Here is a 23,242-nt window from a genome sequence, read left to right as displayed (position 1 = left end):
ACGAGAGCAGAAGACTCACCTCTCTGTGGCCTCAAGCTCCAGCCTCCTGCCAGAAGCTCCTTGGGTTCAGCTACCTGGATGATTTGGGATAAACAGCCACCCACCCACCAGGCCCCGGCCCCCCGTGGATTTCCATTTTTTGAGATGCTTTTCCTATCATTAACTGTATATGGTCGAACACTTTCACGTAAGTTTTAAAACTTACTAAACAAAGTTTGAACTTGACACTATTGTGGTTCAAACAATGAACATGTTCACCTGCTAACTGAAAGGGTGGGAATTCAAGTCTTCCCAGGGGTGCCTTTGGAAGAAAACCCTGGCAGTCTACTTTCAAAAAATCAGCCACTGGAAACCCTATGGAGCACAGTTCTACTCTGACACACATGGGGTCGCCATGAGTCGGAATCAACGTCACGGCAACTGGTGGCCCAACAGTAACTGCGTCATTTTATCAGACCTTAATTCTTTCTCCACTTTCTTTTCAACAAGGATTCATTACGGTCTTTGAGCTAGGAGGCAATATTTTGCCTCCTCTACCTCTGTATCAGACTGTCTTTTCTTTCATAAGCTGCCACATTTGAAACATCAGTGTAACTTTATAACTTACGACTTAGATTTGGTTTAGTTTTTTAAGAAACAAACTTCTCTTTTTGCCCTTCTCAAACTACACTTGTTTACCAAACATTTTTTAGTTTCTAGCTCCTAAGAGATCTTTGAACTTCATCCTCACGAACAGAAAGCCAGTGGACAAAAGTGAAAATAATGAACTAGGCTGCTGTCAGGGTGGGACAGGAAGCTACCGTTCAAATCAGCTGTGGTAGGAGGGAGAGGGACATACACTGCACTGTCTCCAGGGCCCAGGGAAGTCCAGCAGCAGAGCCAAGTGCAGAGGCCGTGTGCAGAGGGAGGGATGAGCTCATGGCTGGCCAAGAGGACGCCTCCTTATCCCCAAGAATGGCTTGTCCAGGGGCTGCCCAGATAACCACAGGGAAAGGGTGGAAGGAAAGATAACAGTGATCTAGTCTCGGGGAAACGTTACTGAATGTATGGGGTGGGGCACCTGGCCTGGGCCCACAATGCATCCAGAAGAGACCCCAAGCACAGGGAGAAAATGGACTTAATAGTGAGAATAGGCAGAATGGGGTGCCCCACCTGCAGGAAGCCAACAGAGGAGGACGACGCAGTCGGGGCAAAAGCAGATGGCTCCTTCATGGAGCGTAAAGACTCTTCACCAAGCCCAACCACGCTGCTTGGCTTACGGAGCTGCAGAGCACCAGGGCCCAGAACCTTCATCGGGTGAGCCAGCACATTAAGAATCATAGCCTGTGATACTTGAAATGCCCTGTTCTAAAAATAAGAACTGCCCAGAACAAGTTTTAACTGTGGGATCACAAGGCATCTTTACTCCACTGGAGTTTCATCCTAAGCAGTTAGAGAATCAGTATTTCAAATCTTAAAGGTCCCAGTTTACTTCATAAGCCTGAGGCCTTAAGGCTCACGTGTTACCTCTTTACTGGCTTTAAATGTGTCTTTCTTGCAGGCTGCTGTCGTCCTCCACTCAAAGTAATGCACGCATTCTGTTGCAGCGACAAATTCAGGAGTTCCCTATTGAAAGGAAAATTTAAAACAAGTTACCATACCATGTAATCTAAGGTTTTCTTTCTTAAAGTTAGGACACAGTAAAGGCTAATGAAAATAAAAGTAGCAACAAGAAGGGAAGGAAAAAAGAAGAAGAAAGAACAACCATTTTAGTTAAAAATGCTCATCAAGAAGTTCCCAAACCCAAAAACTCTGAAACAAAACTTTCACGAAATCGCATTGGAATTTCGATATAACTGGTCCAAGACTGTTCCACTGGCCCCAACTACGCAAGTACAGTAAGCTCAGGGGAGCTAATCCTTGGAGTCATTCGGCTCTCAAACTCCAAATGTTCTCTTAACTGAACGCCAGCAAAATCGAAGCCAGAAACGTGAACTCATGCTTCCTGTGAGCCGAGGGCGGAGGCCCATCTGGATCTGTCTCTAGTGAATACACCTCACAGACCCAGGACTCAGCCTCAGCTTCACTTCAGATAGTCACACAAGCCAGGAGAGCCGGTTCCCCGCCGGCCAACTACAGGAACCCACCAGTACACACTGCCCTGTGCGAATTCAGGGCGTCGCCCTCAAAACTCTGTTTCTTGTGTGGTGAAAATAGATGTCTTCGAGGAAATGAGTTAAAATTAAAATAGCAGCTAGCTCACTCTGTCAGAGAGACCTCTCATACCACTGGAAACAGGTTCTTTTTTAAGGTCTCAGCATGTACAACTGTGCAATCGATGGGCTGACCCAGAATTAACACTATAAGTGCTATTTTTTAAAAGTTCTTCAGATGAGGCATCATGAGCTGGAAGACTCAATGGTTGCAACACCAAATTCTAATCTGATACTTTAAAGCAACCTGGTGGCCCCCTGAGTTTCACTCAACCTGAGTTTTCTAAGCACTTTGGTTCCTGCTCCGAGGAGGTACACTCATAGAATTTGCATACAAATTGCTTCCCCTAAAAGCTGGCAATCATTCACTGAAAGCTCCTTTCTAAATACTAAAAATTAAAGCCAACAAATCACATATAATATGCACAGAGGAAGAACAAACGCCACGCTTTACGCAATTAAGTCCCCTCCTGACACAGGGTGATAATCAAAAGGCTTGGGAATTCCATTACCGGCTGGCAGAGCCTGCTTCTAAATACATGTGGGTCTCTCCAATTTAATGTAAATGAGAAAAGAAAAACAGTTGTTAAAAATAAACACATGGCCCTAAAACCTGTCAAAATGAAACACTGGGAGAAGAAGTTTTAGAAATAAAAAATTTGTGCCGCCGGCATGAACATTAAACAGTGCTCCAAGCTGTAACACACTCATCAGTTAGGATCGGAGACTTACACAGGATGTGGATCGAGTTTCCCTTCAGGGTTTTAACTGTAGGCTTGGGGTTTGTTTACTGGTTCTTGACGGTGATGGTGATTCGGCTGGGGTGTGTGTTTGTGTTTTTAGTTCCGTTCACATATTTTTTCTGAAATATCTCTATAAGAACACCCATGGGGCACACATGCTTAACAAGAGAAATACACAGAGTGATTCTGTGTGAACTCACCAGAGTTTTCCCACACAGAAAGGTGATGCTGCTCTGGACTTTGTGATCTGCGCTTGATGGCCCACAACTCACTGTTGTGTTGAACTCCAGAAGAGATCTGGTTCCACTTTTCAAAAGAGAGTCACCTATTAAGAGAAGGCAGAGAGTGAACAAGCAATAAAACATATGGAACCTTAATACTATTTCCAAGGATAAGCAAATTAAAAGTGGCGGTATAACTCATCCAACAGCTTAGACACTTACAAACTATCATTCCCCAGAGCTCTCCATCTCGGGAACAGCATGCTCATCCGCCCAGCTGTTCAAGCTCCAAACACATACCCGGAGTCCTGGATCTCCCTCATCCACCACACTCGATAAGTCAGAAAGCTCTACTGGCTCTGCCTCCTCCATAAGTACGTCTCACATCCATCTGTCTCTACTACTATCCTCACTACTGTTAAAACCACTACTGTCTCTTGCCTGTATTCTCGCCTTCTAATTTACCCCCTTGCTTCCATTCTTGCCTCACCACTCAGGCCCATTCTCCTCCCCATCCATCTTGCACCAGGGTGATCTTAAAAACATAAATTATAACATACATTGACAAGGAACTGCCAGAAATTCAGGCCAGATTCAGAAGTAGACATGGAACCAGGGATATCATTGCCGATATCAAATAGACCTTGGCTAAAAGCAGAGAATATTAGAGAGATGTTTACCTGTGTTCTATTGACTATGCTAAAGCATTTGACTTGTGGATCATAACAAATTATGGATAACATTGCGAAGAACAGGAATTCCAGAACACTTAATTGTGTTCATCAGGAACCTGCACATAGATCAAGAGGCAGTTGTTCGGACAGAACAAAGGGATACTGATTGGTTTAAAGTCAGGAAAGGTGTGCGTCAGGGTTGTATTCTTTCACCATACCTATTTAATCTGTATGCTGAACAAATAATACAGTCCAAGAAGCTGGACTACATGAAGAATTACGGGGCATCAGGATTGGTGGAAGGCTCATTAACAACCTGCATTATACAGATGACACAACCTTCCTTGCTGAAAGTGAAGAGAACTTGAAGCACTTACTGATAAAGATCAAAGACCACAGCCTTCAGTATGGATTACACCTCAACATAAAGAAAACAAAAATCCTCACAACTGGACCAATAAGCAACATCATGATAAATGGAGAAAAGATTGAAGTTGTCAAGGATTTCATTTTACTTGGATCCACAATCAACAGCCATGGAAGCAGCAGTCAAGAAATCAAAAGATGCATTGCACTGGGCAAATCTGCTACAGAAGACCTCTTTAAAAGTGCTGAAAAGCAAAGATGTCACCTCGAACACTAAGGTGCGCCTGACTCGAGCCACGGTATTTTCAATCGCATCATATGCACATGAAAGCTGGACAACGAATAAGGAAGACAGAAGAATCGACACCTTTGAATTGTGGTGTTGGTGAAGAATACTGAATACACCATGGACTGCTGAAGAATGAACAAATCTGTCTTGGAAGAAGTGCAACCAGAATGCTCCTTAGAAACAAGGATGGCGAGACTACGTCTTACATACTTTCAACATGTTGTCAGAAGAAGGACATCATGCTTAGTAAAGTACAGCAACAACGAAAAAGAGGAAGACCCACAAAGAGATGGATTAACACAGTGGCTGCAACAATGGGCTCAAGCATAACAATGACTGTGGGCATGGCGCAGGACCAGGCAGTGTTTTGTTCTGTTGTCCATGGGGTCACTATGAGTCGGAGCCAATTCCACAGCACCTACCAACCTACCAACTCTGCTATGAAACTCTTCATTAACTCTCCACCACACATGCTATAAAATCAAAATTCTTTAGCCTGGCCCACAAGTAGGGTGACCATGTCTCAGCCTGGAACATTAATGGCTTACTCCAGTTGTCCTGGCATATTTAAGAGCTGTCCCTTCTACTCTCCAAAGTGCCCCAGTTTGGATGATAAACTATTTGCTCACCTTATCTGTAAGCCCCTACAAGCCTAAGGCTCTCTACTTATCTCTCACATTCTTCCCTGACTCACTGTCCTTCCCTGCCTTGCCATTCTCATTGCTCTAGACTCCTCCTCTAACATGTCCTCTAACAGCTGACTCCTGGTCACTGGAATCACAGCTCAAACTTCATTTCTACAGAGAAGTCCCTAGTTGTCCCACTCCTTCAGGTTACCCAATTTTTCTTTCTTTCTTTACACTTACTATTACCCGAAATTGTCTTATGTCTTTGTTCACCCATCCTCTTTCTCCCCAAATAGAATGCAAGGTCCACAATAATAAGTATTTTGTCTGCCTTGTTTACCTTTGTATCCCAACTTTAAATCATCACATAAGTTTGTGGTAAATATTTGCTAAACACTTACTGAATAAAACCCTAACTCACAGCCATTCTTTCAGGTAGATCTGTGTATTATGAACTTAAAAGCAAAAAATTCCAGAATAGTAAGACCGCATAGGCGAAGTATATGAGCACACCTATGAACACATGTGTGTATTCTTAGGAGCATATATAGTGATTTCTAAGGGTTCCATCCAAACTTAACAGTAGCTACCCCACAGGATTTCAAGGAAAGGATAAAGAAGGAAGCAGGAAGCTTTTATTTCATATGCTTCTATATTGTCTGAAATTTTGAACAAGCAAGAACTTCTTTGGAATTAACATCAACAAGAATTGAGTGTAAAATCATCCATTCTTATTAACATATGTGGCTAAATTTGTAGATTATTAATTAGAAATATGCAAAAGGCTTAGCAACTGCCTGGCATGTTCTAAGTGCTTAATAAATGTCAACTACTGGTAGCAATGGCAGTCAGTTTTCACTTACCCTAATATATATTGATTTCAGCACCCCCTCAACAAATTTTTTTTTAAAGATTTGTTCCTTACTACTAATATTTCTCTCACACACACATGCTTCTATGTAGAAATACAGAAATAATGTAGGAAGGTCTACAGTCAGATAGGTTAGTACTCTAGACACACATTTCTGAGCTTTAATGTAAGAGTCCCTATGGCAAAAAAAAAAAAAAAAAAATCCATGTGGAAAGAAGGGGGAAAGAGATCACAACAGAGATTAATCAATGTCTATATCAGTTAGTCAGGTTCTTTCTCTTTTCTGAAAATCAGTTCAGTTATAGCATTTTGTACTCTTGTACCGTGGGTGGGGAGCCAAGGGCTGCAGCTGCAGAGCCTCAGGCTCTGCCAGTGGGGCTCCTCCACCACTTCTCCCCAGCCCTCCCTCCCTGCCTCCACCCCCCACCCAGGGCCTTGGGACACTAAGGCTGGGTCCTGCCTTCTCTCATTTGCACTGTCTGACAAAATAAACACCACCCACCCCTAAGAGTAAATAAGGCCAGCAGCCAAAGAAAATAAGATATTTGAGGAACATAACCATTTCAAAAAAAATGATGGATTATAGATGGAACAGAATGAGAACTATGGAGACATAGAAGAATCTCATAAACATATTTCAAGAGATAAGAGAAGATATTAGCAAGCTAAAATGAGCAAAATAAGCAGAAATAATAGATATAAAAAATAAACGAAACTTCAAAAACACAAAACAGATGGAAAATAAGAGAAAGGCTACAGCTGATGAACAAATTAAGACCAAACTGAAGAAATGCTACAGAAGAAAAAGGAAAAAAACAAAGAAATGGAATATACAAAAGGCAAGACATAGAAGTCGATAGTGCTGACATCCAGAAAACAGGAGTCCTAGAAGAAGAAACAACAGGAGAAAATGGCTGAAGAAAAAGAGAACGTTTCCACGTAAGTCCAAAAAATAAAGGGAGATGAAAGACCTCTCTTACTGAGAGAACGCACAGCACGCCAAAGAGGAGAGAGAGAAGGAAAAACCCACACTTAGTCACATGATAAGGAGCCCTGGTGGTGCAGTGGTTAAAAGCAATTGACTTCTAACCAAAAGATCAGTGGTTTAAAACCACCAGCTGCTCTGCAGGAGAAAGATGTGGCAGTCTGCTCCCATAGAGATTTACAGCCTTGGAAGCCCAATGGGGTCGCTATGAGTCACAATCAACTCAACAGCAGTGGATTTTAGTCTTGTTATGGTGAATTTTAATATCCAAAGGCAAAGAAAATTTTCTAAAACTGCTGGAGAAAAAGAAGAGATCACATGCAATAGATACCCAATAGAAAAGTGGACAGGGCATAATTAGACAAACAGAAGAAAACCATATGCCAATAAATACAGAAAAAGATGTTCGATGCCACTGGTGATCAAGGAATCAGAAACCAAGACCACAGTGGCATACCACTTACATCCAACCCAATGGCAAAAATGAACTACTCAGTATTGTAGATGCTATGATCCAGAGTGCTCCTCTGTTGCTGGTGGAAATGTAAACCGGTATAACCTCATGCAAGTCAGCACAGCATTATGTCCTAGAATTGAATGTACCCTACAATCTGGTTATATTGCACCCTTAGGTATATACATGAGAAAACCATGCAATACATTAACAGGAAGATGTGAAACAATGTCTAGTATTATTCAAAATAGTGAGAGCATGGACACAACCCAGAAATATGAGCAGATAAGTTAACTTTGGTGGATCCACACAGTAGACTATTATATAGCAATTAGAAGAACTGAACCACAATGAAAAATAACCATATGGTTAATTTTTAGCAATATAATATTGCTGTTATAGAAAGTTCCAAAAATTTGCACATAGCATGATATGCATTCTTTATAAAGTTAAAAATATTACATGCACACATACAATGTTTAGAAATATCAACAGATACGGACAAGGCAAAACAATTTTAAATACTAAGGGTTACTTGCATTAAAGGTTGCTTCCATTGTGTGGAGGGGGAGGGGGGACAGAGGGGTGGCGGAACACACAGTGGTTATTCTCAAAGTCCTAGCTTTTGTTAGAGGCAGGATTCATTACATAAACACTAATTTTCAAACAAAAGAAAAAGGTTAATCTCTGGATTAATGAGTGTATCCTATTTACTCAGGATTATGACTGATCCAATTTGATGCATTCACCTAAGGTCTTTAAAAAAAAAAAAAAAAAACACCTCTCTCCCCACCCCACCCCGCAAAAGGGAAAAAGAACAGGGGGTGGAAATTAAGATACCAATGGGGGGGGAGGGGAGGCAGGGCTGCCACACAGCAACGGGCTGGTAGTACACTGGACCTTCGTGGTTCTTTCTCCCGCCTATGTAAAAAGGTCTGCTGGGATCATCCACCTCTCCCTGAAATTCCCAGCGTCTGCACTAAACTGTTTCCTCTAACGGGGTCAGCCTAAAGGGTTCAGAAGGCCTGCAGCGGCACCAAGTACCGAGGACAGCGCCCCGAGGCCCCGCCCACACATGGGCGTGTCTATAGGCGCGCCAGGTGGGTGTGTCTGGAGGCGGGCCCAGGGTGCGGGGCGGGGCTTCCACACGTCCTGAGACGCAGCTCCCCCCAGCTCACAGAAGGCGGCGGGCGGCCGCGGGAGGTGGAGTGGCGGGATCTAGGTGGCTGACCCGCTCGGTGTCCCGCGGCCGCCCGTTTGCCCGGGCAGACCTGGACCAACACCACCTCTTTACCCCCAGGGGCGGTGATTCCCTGCTGCTGCTGAAGAGTTCGGGGAGCACCTTGTCAGGTGCCAAGCCAGTCCGGAAAATGAAACTCAAAGAGCCCTGGAGCCTAGGCGGAGGGTCCGGAGACCGTAGCCGGGTCCGCGGTACCTCGCCGTCAGGACGCCTCACCGTCGTCAGGACCCCCCTTCGCCCGCCTGGCCCGGCCGGCGCCCTCGCCTTCATTTCCTCTCGATCGGCCAGCGGCACCAGCCCGACCCGGGGATCGCGGAGAGACTGCAGGGAATCGCGGCGCCTATCGGTCTGGGCCCGGCTAGGACCATCGCCCGTGCTCGGAGCGCCGGCGTGGGCCGTGCCAGGCGACAGCGGCCCACGGGAGGCGGCGCGGCCGGGCGGTGGGCCTCAGTCTGCGGCCGAGCCGCCTCATTCCGGCCGCCTCGCCGCGCCCGGGCCACTTCACTCCGAGCCGCCTCACCGTGCCCGGGCCACCTCATTCCGGCCGCCCCACCGCGCCGGGGCCACCTCACCGCGAGCCACCTCGCCGCGCCGCAGCCGCCTCACTCCCAGCCGCCGCCTCACTCCCAGCCGTCGCCTCACTCCCAGCCGCCGCCTCACTCCCAGCCGCCGCCTCACTCCCAGCCGCCGCCTCACTCCCAGCCGCCGCCTCACTCCCAGCCGCCGCACCGCGCCGGGGCCGCCGCACCGCGCCGGGGCCGCCTCACTCCGGGCCACCGCCTCCCTCCGAACCGCCGCCTCACTGCGCTGGGGCCGCCTCACGCCTCACCGCCGCCTCACCGCGCCGGGGCCGCCTCACCACGGCCTCCTCGCTCCGTGCCGCCTCACCCCCAGCCCGCCTCGCCGCTCTGGGGCCGCCTCGCCGCGCCGGGGCCGCCTCGCCGCGCCGCCTCACCGCTCCGGAGCCTCCTCACCGCGCCGGGGCCGCCTCATTCCGACCGCCTCACCGCGCTGGGGCCACCTCACTTCGAGCCGCCTCTCCGCGCCGGGGCCGCCTCACTTCGAGCCGCCTCACCGCACGGGGTCCTCCTCACTCCGAGCTGCCTCGCCGCGAGCCCGCCTCACCGCACCGGGGCCGCCTCACCGCGCCGCGGCCGCCTCACTCTGGGGGCCACATCAGCGCGCCGGGGCCACCTCATCGCACCGGGCCCGCCTCACTCCGAGCCTGCCTCACCGCGCCGGGGCCGCCTCATCGCACCGGGACCGCCTCGCTCGGAGCCCGCCTCACCGCGCCGGGCCCGCCTCGTCACACCGGGGCCGCCTCACTCCGAGCCCGCCTCACCGCGCCGGGCCCGCCTCACCGCGCCGGAGCCGCCTCACTCTGAGCCGCCTCGCCGCGCCGGGCCGCCACACTCCACGGCACTAAGACTACGCCACGCTGGGCGCGTCTAGACCGTGCGGGGGCCGCCGCCTCACCGTGTCAAGACCCCGCTCGTTCCGGGCCCGCTTAGACCGTGCCAGGATCGCTCTATCCCGGGCCCGCCTCACCGCACAGAGACCCTCGCTCCAGGCCCGCCTCACCGCGCAGAGACCCTCGCTCCAGGCCCGCCTCACCACGCCGAGACCCCTCGCTCCAGGCCCGCCTCACCGCGCCGAGACCCCTCGCTCCAGGCCGCCTCACCGCGCCGAGACCCCTCGCTCCAGGCCGCCTCACCGCGCCGAGACCCCTCGCTCCAGGCCGCCTCACCGCGCCGAGACCCCTCGCTCCAGGCCGCCTCACCGCGCCGAGACCCCTCGCTCCAGGCCGCCTCACTGCGCAGAGACGCCTCGCTCCAGGCCACCTCACCGCGCCGAGACCCCTCGCTCCAGGCCGCCTCACTGCGCAGAGACGCCTCGCTCCAGGCCGCCTCACCGCGCGGAGACCCCTCGCTTCGGCCTGCCTCACCGCGCAGAGACTCGCTCCAGGCCCGCCTCACGATGCCGCGACCCCTCGCTCCGGCCCGCCTCACCACGCCGAGACTCCTCGCACCGAGCCCACCCCTCGCACCGAGCCCACCCCTCGCACCGAGCCCGCCTCACGGCACCGGGACCCCTCGCTCCGGGCCCGCCTCACCCCGCCGAGACCCCTCGCACCGGGCCCGCCTCACGGCGCCGAGACCCCTCGGTCCGGCCCGCCTGACGCCGCCTGGACCCCTCGCTCCGGGCCCGCCTCACGCCGCCGGGACCCCTCGCTCCGGCCCGCCTCACGCCGCAGGGACCCCTCGCTCCGGGCCCGCCTCACGCCGCCGGGACCCCTCGCTCCGGGCCCGCCTCACGCCGCCGGGACCCCTCGCACCGGGCCCGCCTCACGCCGCCGGGACCCCTCGCTCCGGGCCCGCCTCACGCCGCCGGGACCCCTCGCTGCGGCCCGCCTGACGCCGCCGGGACCCCTCGCTCCGGGCCCGCCTCACGCCGCAGGGACCCCTCGCTCCGGCCCGCCTCACGCCGCCGGGACCCCTCGCACCGGGCCCGCCTCACGCCGCCGGGACCCCTCGCACCGGGCCCGCCTCACGCCGCCGGGACCCCTCGCTCCGGCCCGCCTCACTGCGCCGAGACCCCTCGCTCCGGGCACGCCTGACGCCGCCGGGACCCCTCGCTCCGGGCCCGCCTCACCGCGCCGGGACCCCTCGCTCCGGCCCGCCTCACTGCGCCGAGACCCCTCGCTCCGGGCACGCCTGACGCCGCCGGGACCCCTCGCTCCGGGCCCGCCTCACGCCGCAGGGACCCCTCGCTCCGGCCCGCCTCACGCCGCCGGGACCCCTCGCACCGGGCCCGCCTCACGCCGCCGGGACCCCTCGCACCGGGCCCGCCTCACGCCGCCGGGACCCCTCGCTCCGGCCCGCCTCACTGCGCCGAGACCCCTCGCTCCGGGCACGCCTGACGCCGCCGGGACCCCTCGCTCCGGGCCCGCCTCACCGCGCCGGGACCCCTCGCTCTGGGCCCGCCTCACCGCGCCGGGACCCCTCGCTCCGGGCCCGCCTCACCCCACCGACACCCTCGCTCCGGGCCCGCCTCACCCCACGGACACCCTCGCTCCGGCCCGCCTCACCGCGCCGAGACATCGCCCGTCACTCTGAGCCTGTTTAGGCCACGCCGGGGCCGCCTCACACCAGGCCCGCTTCACTCCGGACGCCGAGCCCGCCTCACTGCGCTGGGCCCCCACACTCCGGAGCACTCAGACCACCTCGCCCTGCTCCCGGAGCACCATGCCGCCTGGACCGCGCTGGGGCGGCTGCACTCCGAGTCTGCCTCACCACGCTAGGACCCCCCTCACTCTGGGCCTCTTCACACCGCGCCAGGCCACCACCGTCCCGGGGCACTAAAACCACATCATTCCGAGCCCGCAGCGCCATGTCACGCCAGGCCCGCCTAGACGGCGTCGGGACCACCACATCCCTAGGCCACCTCACCAGCTTGACTGGGCGAGGCTGCCACACCCTCGGGACCATCCACGTCGCGGAGCTCACCCCTGTCGAGCCCAGTCGAGCCCGCAGCAGCTCTGCCTGACTGAGGCTGCAAACCCTGGCGACTCCGACTCTAGGGTGGCCTGGGGTCCCGAAGGGCAACAGCCAGGCCTCCGCGGCCTCCCACCACGGCCCGGGCGACCATGCTCAAAGGAAGCACGCACCGCTGGACCAGCTTCCCACCCATTCACTGGTATCCTGTAACAATTCTTCCCCACCCCTCTCCCTTGTGCCCGTGTTTCTTTCTTGATTGTATCATTCCCTTCAACATATACTATTCATGTTATTAATGTGAATTTTTAAAAAATTCTCCCTACCCTCTAGCTAACTGCCTCATTTTCCAGCTCTTCTGTATATTAATACTTTAAAAGAGAATTCTATTCTTGCTACCACAGATTCCCCACTAAAGACCCTTCCCCACCACTAGGCTGCTCTTCCCTCGCGGAGCCACATGACTATACTCCCTCTGCTCCAAGCCTTTACTTAAACATTACTTTCTCTGTGACACCTTAATATTGTGCACACATCTTCCTGAGCCTCCAGCACTGATTCCTTTTCTTTTTTATAGCACTCATTATATTCTAGCATAGTCTTGTTTGTTTTATACAGACAGAACCCACCGCATCAGAATGTAAGCTCTATGAGAAAATGAATTTTTGTCTGTTTTGGTGATTGATACATTTCCAGTCTTGAACAGTGCCTAGATACAATTGGCACTCATTTTTTTTTATGAATTAAGTGAGTATTGTTAGCTATGTTTTATGTATGTCTTTTCTGGAAACTTTTTAACCAAGCATATCAAATAAAACATACAGTTTATTGAACTATTGTGCAAGTATCTATGTACAGTACTATTTCTACTGGTTAGATTCACAAAACTAGGTATATATTACAGTGAATTAATTAATATGGCCCTTCAAGCCATGTGTGTTCTTGAGACTCTCAAAAATTCTTGGATGGGACTATGCAAATAAGGTATATGTGGCCCATTGAGGGGATTGGACAGCCTGCTAATAATGCAAATAAGGTGCATGGAACCCTCATGGGAGGTGGTACCAGGCAAATAGGCTGTATGGAACTCTAACAGGGGACTAGTCAGTTTTGCCTCTGTTAGGCTTAAAGGGAGCCAATCCCAGAAACAGAGAGAGAGGACCTCACTGCCATCAAGAAGAAGAGCCAGAGGTAGAGTACGTCCTTTGGACCTGAGATCCCTATGGTGAGAACCTCTTAGACCCAGGAGACAGAGAGTTGTAACACAAAGACAGCAAGAGACAGCACAGCAGCAGCAAGAAGCACTGGCAAGCATGGCAGAGTCCAGTGGTAGAGAAACATCAGCAGCAGAACCAGGAGACCATACAATGGGCTCCCTGGCCCAAGAAGCAAGGCAGCTACAGTGGGCATGCTGACCCACTGAGCGAGAGAGCTGAACACCTACAAGCAGGAGGCTTGCTGGCAGAGTAAGGTGCCTCCGGGCACTAACTGGCTGAGCTAAGAAGCTTTGTAACACTTGCCTGAGCAGCAAAAAGCCAGACCGAGGGCCGAGAGCCCTGCCTGCCGTCATGGCCAGGACGATGCTGTCCTGATCAAAGAACTGTACCTTGAGTCATTCCTGATCCTGAATTATAACCTGTTACTTCCCTAATAAACCCTGTAATAGTAAGTATGATCTGTGAGTTCTGTATGGCCATTGCAACAAATTATTGAACCCAGCAGAGATGTAAAGAGTGCCATGGAAGGGATGGCTGGTGTCAGAATTGGTAAAAAAAAGATTGGGTGGCAAAAGTACATTTGGCCTCCACCTCAAAAGAATCAGCCTCAGGCTGATGCTAATGGTGATTCCCTCTCCTCCCTTTGTGAAGTGAAGTTAGACGAGGTGTGACACTGCTGTGCCATTTTTATATGTATATATTTGTTTCAAATTTTAATGGATATTGCCAATCAGGATAGACCATAAACCAGACAAAAACATGAGTTACATCCAAAACTCAACCAGATATCATCTTAAATACCCAGAAGAATTGTATGGTTGTGAAAATGAAAGAATATAGGAAGGATTTAAAAGAAAAAGACATTTTCACATCTTAAGAGTCAAAAAGATGCAAAATTTAATCCAGTGATCAACCTGGACGGCTGCTGTAGATTTCTGTGAGTGGACACAAGAATCAGTGTATCACCTGAAGTCAGGGACCAGACTCCTTAGAGTAATGAAGTCACTTGATACAGCAACTACCAATAGGATTCACTGCATCCTATCCAGATCACTGGCAAGAAGTCAGTCAGAATCCCAGGCTCTGGTGGTGAGTAACCTCGACTAATGCTCCTGCCTAGATGGTACATTATCTCAGTTAAATGGGCTAGTTACAGTCTTCCCGAAATGGATATGCAGTTTTTAACTCTCAGGAAAATTAATTAAATTAAAACCATGGTATTAATACTTGGGATGTTAGGAGTAATGTGAACATATTCAGTATTTTTATGTACTTGCAGCGTTGAATGTTATGACTCCAATTCAAAGTTTTTAACTCAGCAATTGATTTAGACATGTGACACAGTATTAAAACATCTAAGAGAATTTTGTTTATCACATAAATGAATAATTTATTTTAGAAGAATCAGTACAAAGCTAGTTTCTATGAGGCTGAGGTCAAAGAGGTCCCAAATGTCCAACTTTTCCAGACTGCTGTACCACTCCACTATCTCTAACATCAACTACTCCTCCTCCCCTCGGTACTCTCCATCCTGTCTTTGGGTTCCATAATTTGCTGCAACATCTTACAGAATTCATGAACTGTCAAGGAAATGGCTCACATAGTTGTGGAGGCTGGAAAGTTCCAAACCCATGGATTAGACATTAGGCTGGAGGCTTCTCCTGACTCACGTGGTTGCAGGGGCTGACAAACTCAAATTGGCAGGTCAGATGACAGGCTGCTGGCTCACAAGGCTCTAGATGCTGGCAAATCAGGTCAGACAACAGGCTGCTGGCTCAAGTTCCAAGAACTGAAGGTCAGATGATGATGACCGGCCAGATGTAGGATCCAGAGCAAGAGAAAGAGCTTTGCCAGAGCATTCATACATATATTGGATGCAGACCGAACCCTCAAGGAAACCCCCCTTATTGAGCAAGGTGGTGCAAGGGTGTGGCTTGAGTAAGGGTGGTGACTAGGTTAGGAGCAGTGACTTGAATCATATTCTCTAGTAAGGCAGTGACCCAAAATACATTCCACCCTAATCCTGCCTATTAACAAACAATTCATTCCGAAATGGGACCATAACCACAGGCATAGAGGCTAAAATTTACAACACATCACAAAATGAAGGATAATTACATCAGACCACAAAATGGAGGACACTTACATCAGCTCACAAAATGGAAGACTGCCAAACCACTGAAAATCATGGCCCAACCAAGCTGACACATAACCTTAACCATCACTGGTCCCATACACCTTATATGCATTAACAGCAAGCCGTCCAATCCCCTTGGCAGGCCACAGCACCCTATTTGCATAGTCCCACTCAATCATTGTGTAGAAGTCACAAAGTCTATGGCTAGAAGGGCCATATCAAGTAATTCACTGCATTGAATGTATTCATAAGTTTAAGCTATTATTATCAATACTTAAGTTTTAACTATTAAATCAGACTTTTAAAAGAAATACATAAATTGTATAAATCATTTTAAAATATTCAAAGATGATTAACTAGATTGTAACTGGGACCAAATGTTATTCACAGTCATAAAAATGATTACCAAATTTGTTAGATTCATATATACAATATTATTTGCCTGACAAAGAACTATGTATAGTTTTTATAGTTTAATATTGTTTAAACCAAATTGCAATCCTAATAGTCTTTTCTTAGTAGAAAAACTGCCCTTAAGGACACAAGAAAACTCATATCAACAATTATCTTCTTCAAAGGGTTATAGACAACCATCTTCCTATAGCAGGACATAAGTGTGCCTGGTTCTAGGCTCCTTACCAGCACTCTTATGTTTCAACCATTTTAAATTTCTGCCAATTTGATGAGGAAAAAAATGAGATCTCGTGATTGCTTTGACTTACATTTACACCTATGGTTTACCAAGTTGTATTGACCATCTGGATTTCTTTGGTACATTGCCTGGTCTTAAGTTTGCCATTTTTCTCCCTAGTTATCTGTCTTACCAGTTTTTAAGAGAACTCTTACTCTATTAGTACATTGGCACATAAACTGAAAATTTTCTTTCTTAGTCTAGCATAGATCTTTTGTCTTTAGGATACTTTTTGTCATCAAAATATATACAGTCAGATATATTCACCTTTTTCTTTATGGATTCTAGGTTTCCAAGAAAGTCTCCTCCAGATTATACTTACATTTTACTAAAAAATTTTTCCAATGTTCTATTGTCCTTTCATATTTACATTTTAACTTATGTGTAATTTCCATATATCATTTGAAGGAGGGGTATAGCTTTGTTTTCTAATAGATTAATAGCTTCATTACACTCAGTTTTTTAGTTATGTATCTTTCCCATATGTATTTGGTTCTATTTCTATACTAACTCATCTGTTCCTCTGTTGTGGGAGCTCCAGTTTTAGTGGTTGTTTTTGAAAGTTCACATTTTTTTTTTCCTTTCTAGCAAGTTCCTAAGAAGTCAGTTTCTGAACTGTCCTCTCAGAGCTATGGGTTTAGATTCCCCGCCATAGTTCCCATTTTAGCTCTAGAACTGTCTGGTATGACCCTATGATTCACATAACAACACAGCCCTGGATGAGTACACAGGCGCTGGAGTTGGGCAATCAGCACTTAAATTCTGCTCCAACACTTCCTAACCATGCAATCTCTGGCAAGCTGCTTACCCATTCTGTGCTTCAGTATGTTCATTTATAAAACGGTGGAAATGATATCACCTACTTCAAAACGTTGCTGAATGATAAATGAGATACTTAAAAGCATAACATATATGGAAGGGAAAGCCATTTAGGAAACATACTTCTATATCAGATACACGTTCACATGATTCTTAATGACTGATTAGAAGGAAGCAACCTTATTTAATCTCATATTGAACTTTAAATTGTTATCACTTTTAACTTATAAAATATAATATATACATACTATTGTCAACATATATATAACATCGTCCCTGGGTGGCATAAAAACAGTTAGGGAGCGACTACTAGCTGAAAGGTTGGTGGTTCAAATACATCCAGAGGTGCCTTGGAAAACAGGCGTGGCGCTCTGCTTCCAAAAAGTCATAACCTTGAAAACACTGTGGAGCAGTTCTACTCTGCACTCACAGGGTCGCCATGAGTCAGAATCAACTCAATGGCAACTGACAACAATATATATATATAACATAAACACATAAACAGAGACATATATGATTGTGTGTGTGTGATCTTTTACAAAATTGGAATATTTTCCATACAATCATTTAAAGGTAATTTTACTTACCCACTGAATGATAACTCTTTGTCTTCCAATTGTACATACAAATAGCACTTGATGTCCCACATTGGGAAATAGCCACATTTCCACAGACGTTTATTTTATAAAGTATGTTATTTTTGGTATCAACGGCTTCCCATGTATAACTGGAAAGGAAGAAAAACAACTTGTCACTGTCAATGATCTATCAATATTTTAACTTCTAGTTTTACATTCCAGCCACGTTTGCTTAAAACTACCACAAACTAGGAGCACAGTTTCATTAGCCAAAAATACTCAAGTTAAAGTATGTTAAATTTAATAGAAGCCAGGGCAGAAACCACTAAATACCACCTCGCTCTGGTTAAATCTGTTCAGAAGCCACCTCAGGATTCTACAATCATCAAAATGCTATCATTCTACCACTAATTTAAGAATATCAACTCAGCTAAGTAATTACTCTAGAATCATGTTTAGTATAAGAGAATATTTTCTAATCACACTGAAATGCTGAAAAGACAGAAAATTGTTTTTAACTCTTTGTTTATTTTATTAAGAAACAATTTTGGCATGAAAGATTTACTTCTAGCTCTACCTTTTACAGCTATAGTTCAACTCTGAACTGACAAGATGAAGTTGTGCCCTGAGACTACCGGCTGATTCAGCACCAGACCAAAGCTACTTGAGGTTGATTTACTACGTCAAGCGTTTTACATGCACTAAGACTCAATGCCTCTTCAAATCCTTTGCAAAGTAATTAATTGTTAATCAATCTGACTCAATACTTGGGACGAAATAATTGGTTTGTCAATTCTGTTCAAAATAATTATTCTCAATACTCTACTTTTTCCTGGAAGAATGTTTTGCCCATGTTGTAAAATGGGGAGCAAGTGTAGAGACAGAAAAGGAGGAGGGTGACTAAAAAGGTCCTTGCAAAATGCAAAAATATTTTACTAATTTTAATCCAACAGTATTGCTGGAAGGAGGGAAGCTAAATCCGAATTTCTGAGGCTAGGCCTGCCTACTCAGGGGCGATCTAGGGCCTGGGAGTGTGACCTCGAGGTCTCTAAGACCTGAGGCCACACATAGGTATCAGGAGCTCATCTAGCAACCTTAGGGACAGAAAGCACTCCCTTGGAGAAGTGACAGCCCATTTCCCAGAACTCACCTTCCACTGGGCATCAGGTAATGACTCAGCACAAAGCTACCAAGCACCCCACCACTCCCTGCCTAAAAGTTGTTTCCTGGTAGCTCCGTCCAGCAACACAGGAGCCAAAACAGCCCTGTTGGCAGACAAAGCACCAAGTGTTCCCCTAAACCTAGGCTGCGACCTGATCAAACCTCCTGCCAAGAAGTCAAGACAGGTAAGCACATGTAAGGGTGCAAGCAGGCTGGTGAAGTATCTCCTGAAGTTCTGACAGCCACTAAAAGGCCACAAACCTAACAAACAGGCTGGTATAAATGTTAGGTGCCTGGTCTTGGGGTCACACCAGGCTTCCAAGCAGTCACCACTGACCTCAGCTTCTTCATCAATACTACCTTAGAGCCATCTCCTAGAGTTAGGAGGATTAGACAACATGAGAAAATAACCCAAGTACTACCAGGCAGAGAGAAAGTCATCAACAAAGGCCTGTTTCCTCGGTCCTTCATTAACCTTTATTCATTTCCTTCACAAAGATTAAATATTTGCTGTGGTAAACACTGGGGATTTATTAACAAAACAGACAAAAAGTCCCTGCCCTCTTGGAGTATATATTCCACTGAGGAGGACAGAAGGTAAATATGCAAAAAATACAAAGGATAAGTCCACCTACTAATACATGCTCTGAAGAAAACAAAATGGTGCACAGTGTTAGGCAGTTACTGAGTAGCTACTTTAGACCGGGAAATCTTCAGATTATATTTGCACTGGGACTTGAATGACAAAAAGGAACAACCCAAGTGGAGAAATGGTGGGGAGATTATTCTAAGCAGTGGAACAAGGCAAAGGTCCTGAGGCAAGAATAAACTTGACACATCAACAGGAGAGAAGGGCGATGTAACCAGGTGGGCTAGGAAGAGAGAAGAAGATGAGGTCAGAGAGATGGGGAGGGCCTGATCACAGAGGGGCCTTGCAGATAGAGGAAGCAGTTTTGATTTTATACTTGAAGCAAAGGAAGGCCATTCAAACACTCTAAGCATCCTTCCTTAATTTTTTAAGCTACTGTTTTCATTTGCAGAGTATCAGTAAAACTTTTTATTATTCATTAGGGTTAATTAAGGAAAGATGCTAATCTTTTACTCAGGAGCCCTGAGTTAGGTTTATCCTAAACATCAAATTTACAACCTTACCACTAGCATCATTAAAGTCTTTTCCAGTCCTCAGTACATGACGAAGGTACATAAAGTTACATTTTCCAATGAACCAACTGGTAGGAATCAACTCTAAAGAAATTCACACAGTGCCTACACGCCACACTTAAAAACACACATCAACTGTTTTTGCAGAAGTCATATTTAAATAAAGTAAATGTAAAGAGAATGTGTGTTTGGGAAGCAGAAAAGAAATGAAAAAATTAAAATGAGAGCTATTGTTGTGATCATCCGGAAATCAGGATTCCTAGAAAGAAAAGTGTTGCTCTAGTCAATTCTGTTTCTTTTCTCTATTCTCATTTCACATTTGCTCTGTGAAAATATGTCAAAATGATAAGTGCTATGGGAGTAGGACTGGAGAACCCTATTAAAGTACTTAAGGGTTGGCTGTTTTTCAGGGGGTTGAGTTATCAGCTCATGGCAGGGTAGCTCTCCTCCAGGATAGTCCCTTCACTGCCGCACACAAACCCAGTCTGCAGCACTTGGGTGAAGACACACATATCTCAGGGTCTTTTCTCCACCCTTTGTCGGTGGCTTTATGACCAGATACATTACGAAACAGAGTATAGCAGAGTCATTGTGACAAAAAAGAAAGACTTAACACCAATGTTGAGTGCTAAAGAGTTTCAAGAAAATGTCCACTGAGCTTAATTACACCACTTAAAAGTAAAGGAAGGATCACATTTCTAAACTTCACTTCCAACTGCATCTGCAGGTTGTCGGGACTTGGAAACATTCTGATTCCAATGGACTCTGTCTGCTTTAAGACAAACAAACATGCCTAATGTCTTCCATAATTAGGAGCTCAGAACAGTCATTCTGTTCAGCTGAAAATGCTTGCAGCATACTCTGATGATTATTAGGCACTCTGGTGTGTACCCCGGTTAGATAAAATTATTATCTAGACGTACTGCAACTAGTAGAAGGTGTTTTTCAAAGGCTATTTCATAATATACTTGAAAGTCAAACAGAGTAGGTATCGGGCAGCACTTTTTAAGAAAATTACATATTTGAAACTGGGTGATCCTAGACTGCTTGCCAGAATAAAAGCCAGGCCACCGGAATGGCTTGCGCTGAAATTATTCTTTAAATTTATGCTAAAGTTTAAAGGCATCATAATTATATTACAGAACAGAAAAATGCTTTCAAAAGCAATAAAAGCATTATAGACTAAACAAAATTTAATGAAATCTTTGAGGAATAATGAACTTTACCTGAAAGTACGTCTGCTAGAAAATTCTCTACCTGAAGAGAGCATGCACAGCCAAAATTACGAACTTCTGTTCCAGGGCAGGACGGCCTGTTTAACAGCCAAACAAGTGAGACTATTCGGCTGCGATACACAGAAAAGTCTACATTCTCTCAACTCCATTATTCGGGTTTACACAAGTAAAGACTTAAAAGCTGGACAGGACAAAGTGAGACCTACATATTTCAAGGAGAAAACTAAACTATAATATCGAAACTAAATTAAAAATTTTACCAAGAAAATATTCATAAGTTATGTGTAAAAGTAGTTTTGACTGGCAAAAAAAAAAGATTGTTTAAAATATATTTAACAAGAAACGACATCGGCAGGACAGCTAGGAAAGCTCAGCAGGCATCTTCTTGAAACTCTAACCTTCATATTGGTGTTGTCTTTTTCAGCTTTTTTAGTCACTGTGATTCTATACTCAATCATGCAGCTAACAAAGGGTGGAAAAACTGAAGTCTGAGGGAAACTGAAGGGATGCAAAAAGAACAGGGAGAACTGCAGAGCCCCAAGGAAGCAGCCTGATATCTGGAAACATCCCCCAGAATCCCTGCCCGCTAGCATTGTGAAATCCAGTTAAGTTCTCCAAGAAGGACGCCTAATCCAGGTTAGAATTGCTCTTCTGAGCACAAAACAATCTGTGGAAGGACCTTGGCTTTGAAAATTCACAAAAGCAAGCAAAATCCCTGCCATTCTACCTCATTTTTTGCAGAGTATAAAATAGTTAGCTGACACCCTCTCTCCCACTCTCAAAAAATACAAATTCATTTCAAAGCCAACCCATACATGTATGCCACCGTATCTCCTCTCTACAGCTTAAGTTCTTGAGTCCCAGTACTACCAGCGCTCAGTACCAGCTACCTTCTTAGGAGTCTGATACCTCCATCACTCTGAGATATCAATGGCCCTGCCTCCTGAGCAATGACTGGCAGGTTCAGAATATTTACTGATAAACTGAAAAGAAAACTGGGCCAGTGGGATTAAGGACTCATCCCAGTACAACCTAACCTATAGGCACTAATACTGACTGAGCCAAAGGCTACCCCAAGCCCTTGATACTATTGTTTAACTCTCCCAAGTTCCCCAGCTTTGGAGTCAAAGGTCTCAAGGTTCAGAAAGAGTGAGCATCTTGCTCAACATCACACAATTATTGAGTGACAACACCAGGAATGACCCCAGGCCAATCTCAGCTCCAAGGGTAAGTAAGTGCTTCACCACCAAGCTAAAGTGCCCCGTTTATTTTCTACTGTTCAAAATTGAAAAAAGATTTTTTCAGAAAATATTTACTTTCAATTACAATCCTGAAACTGGCAAAACATTCCACGAAATTTTAGTTTAAATTTTATCACAATAAATGCCATTAAAATGACAGATTGTATACGGCATAAAGATTCCCAAGTTCCTATTACAGTATGTAATAAAACAATTTGATTTAATAAAAATTCTAATAAAACAGAAAAATTAAGATACTTGTAGAAATAACTGATTTTTCCCAAGAGTTCACATGGATTACTAGTTAGTCTAGGCAGACTTTTCGGAGTGACTAAAACCATCTGACGATGGCCTCTCAAGACAAAGCTGTGAAGTTTTTTCATATTCAGCCTACACCATGTCATGCGGATCAACACATCATATGTTTTCCCTAGCCTGAGTTCTTCCTCAAGTTTTAAACGCCTGCCACCTTTTACTCTCAGTCCAGTTCTGCTTTCTCTTTCGCTGTTCGAATTGTAACACCAGAGGCAGCCCTTTCTGCAGCCTCTCTTCCCGCACCCAGTTGGTTTCTATGGAAATAATACCAGTTCCCTGCTTCCCACTGGCTGTGCTCTCCTCACGATGCGTAGCCAAGCTGGGCTGTGGAGTCCACTAGGAAGGAGTGCATCCATATTTGTTATCTCAGATTTACACTCTCCTTTAAAATGACTGCTTAGCTCAGCAGAGCTAAAATCCCCACCAAGAGTCCAACAGTAACTGTCATCAATAACTCTGAAACTTTCTATCATCAAGCCATCAGATTCAGCAAGAAATGGGAGAAGGGACAGAAGTTACACACAAGGCAAAT

The 23,242-nt window shown here is 46.7% G+C and overlaps 1 protein-coding gene across 1 annotated transcript in view; it reads right to left on the bottom strand.

The window, feature by feature from the left end:
* IGF2R (insulin like growth factor 2 receptor) overlaps positions 1–23,242 on the bottom strand; it is a 124,515-nt gene that overhangs the window by 82,125 nt on the left and 19,148 nt on the right. Inside the window, exons 2-4 of the mRNA XM_049904986.1 lie at positions 17,607–17,746; positions 3,136–3,260; positions 1,507–1,605 (exon numbers count right to left, since the gene is read on the bottom strand). Of these exons, the coding sequence (XP_049760943.1) occupies positions 1,507–1,605; positions 3,136–3,260; positions 17,607–17,746 (364 nt within the window). The remainder of the gene's footprint in view (positions 1–1,506; positions 1,606–3,135; positions 3,261–17,606; positions 17,747–23,242) is intronic.

The sequence above is a fragment of the Elephas maximus genome, chromosome 1, assembly GCF_024166365.1.
Source record: "Elephas maximus indicus isolate mEleMax1 chromosome 1, mEleMax1 primary haplotype, whole genome shotgun sequence".
Taxonomy (NCBI): domain Eukaryota; kingdom Metazoa; phylum Chordata; class Mammalia; order Proboscidea; family Elephantidae; genus Elephas; species Elephas maximus.
This window is presented reverse-complemented; position numbering and strand designations above follow the sequence as displayed.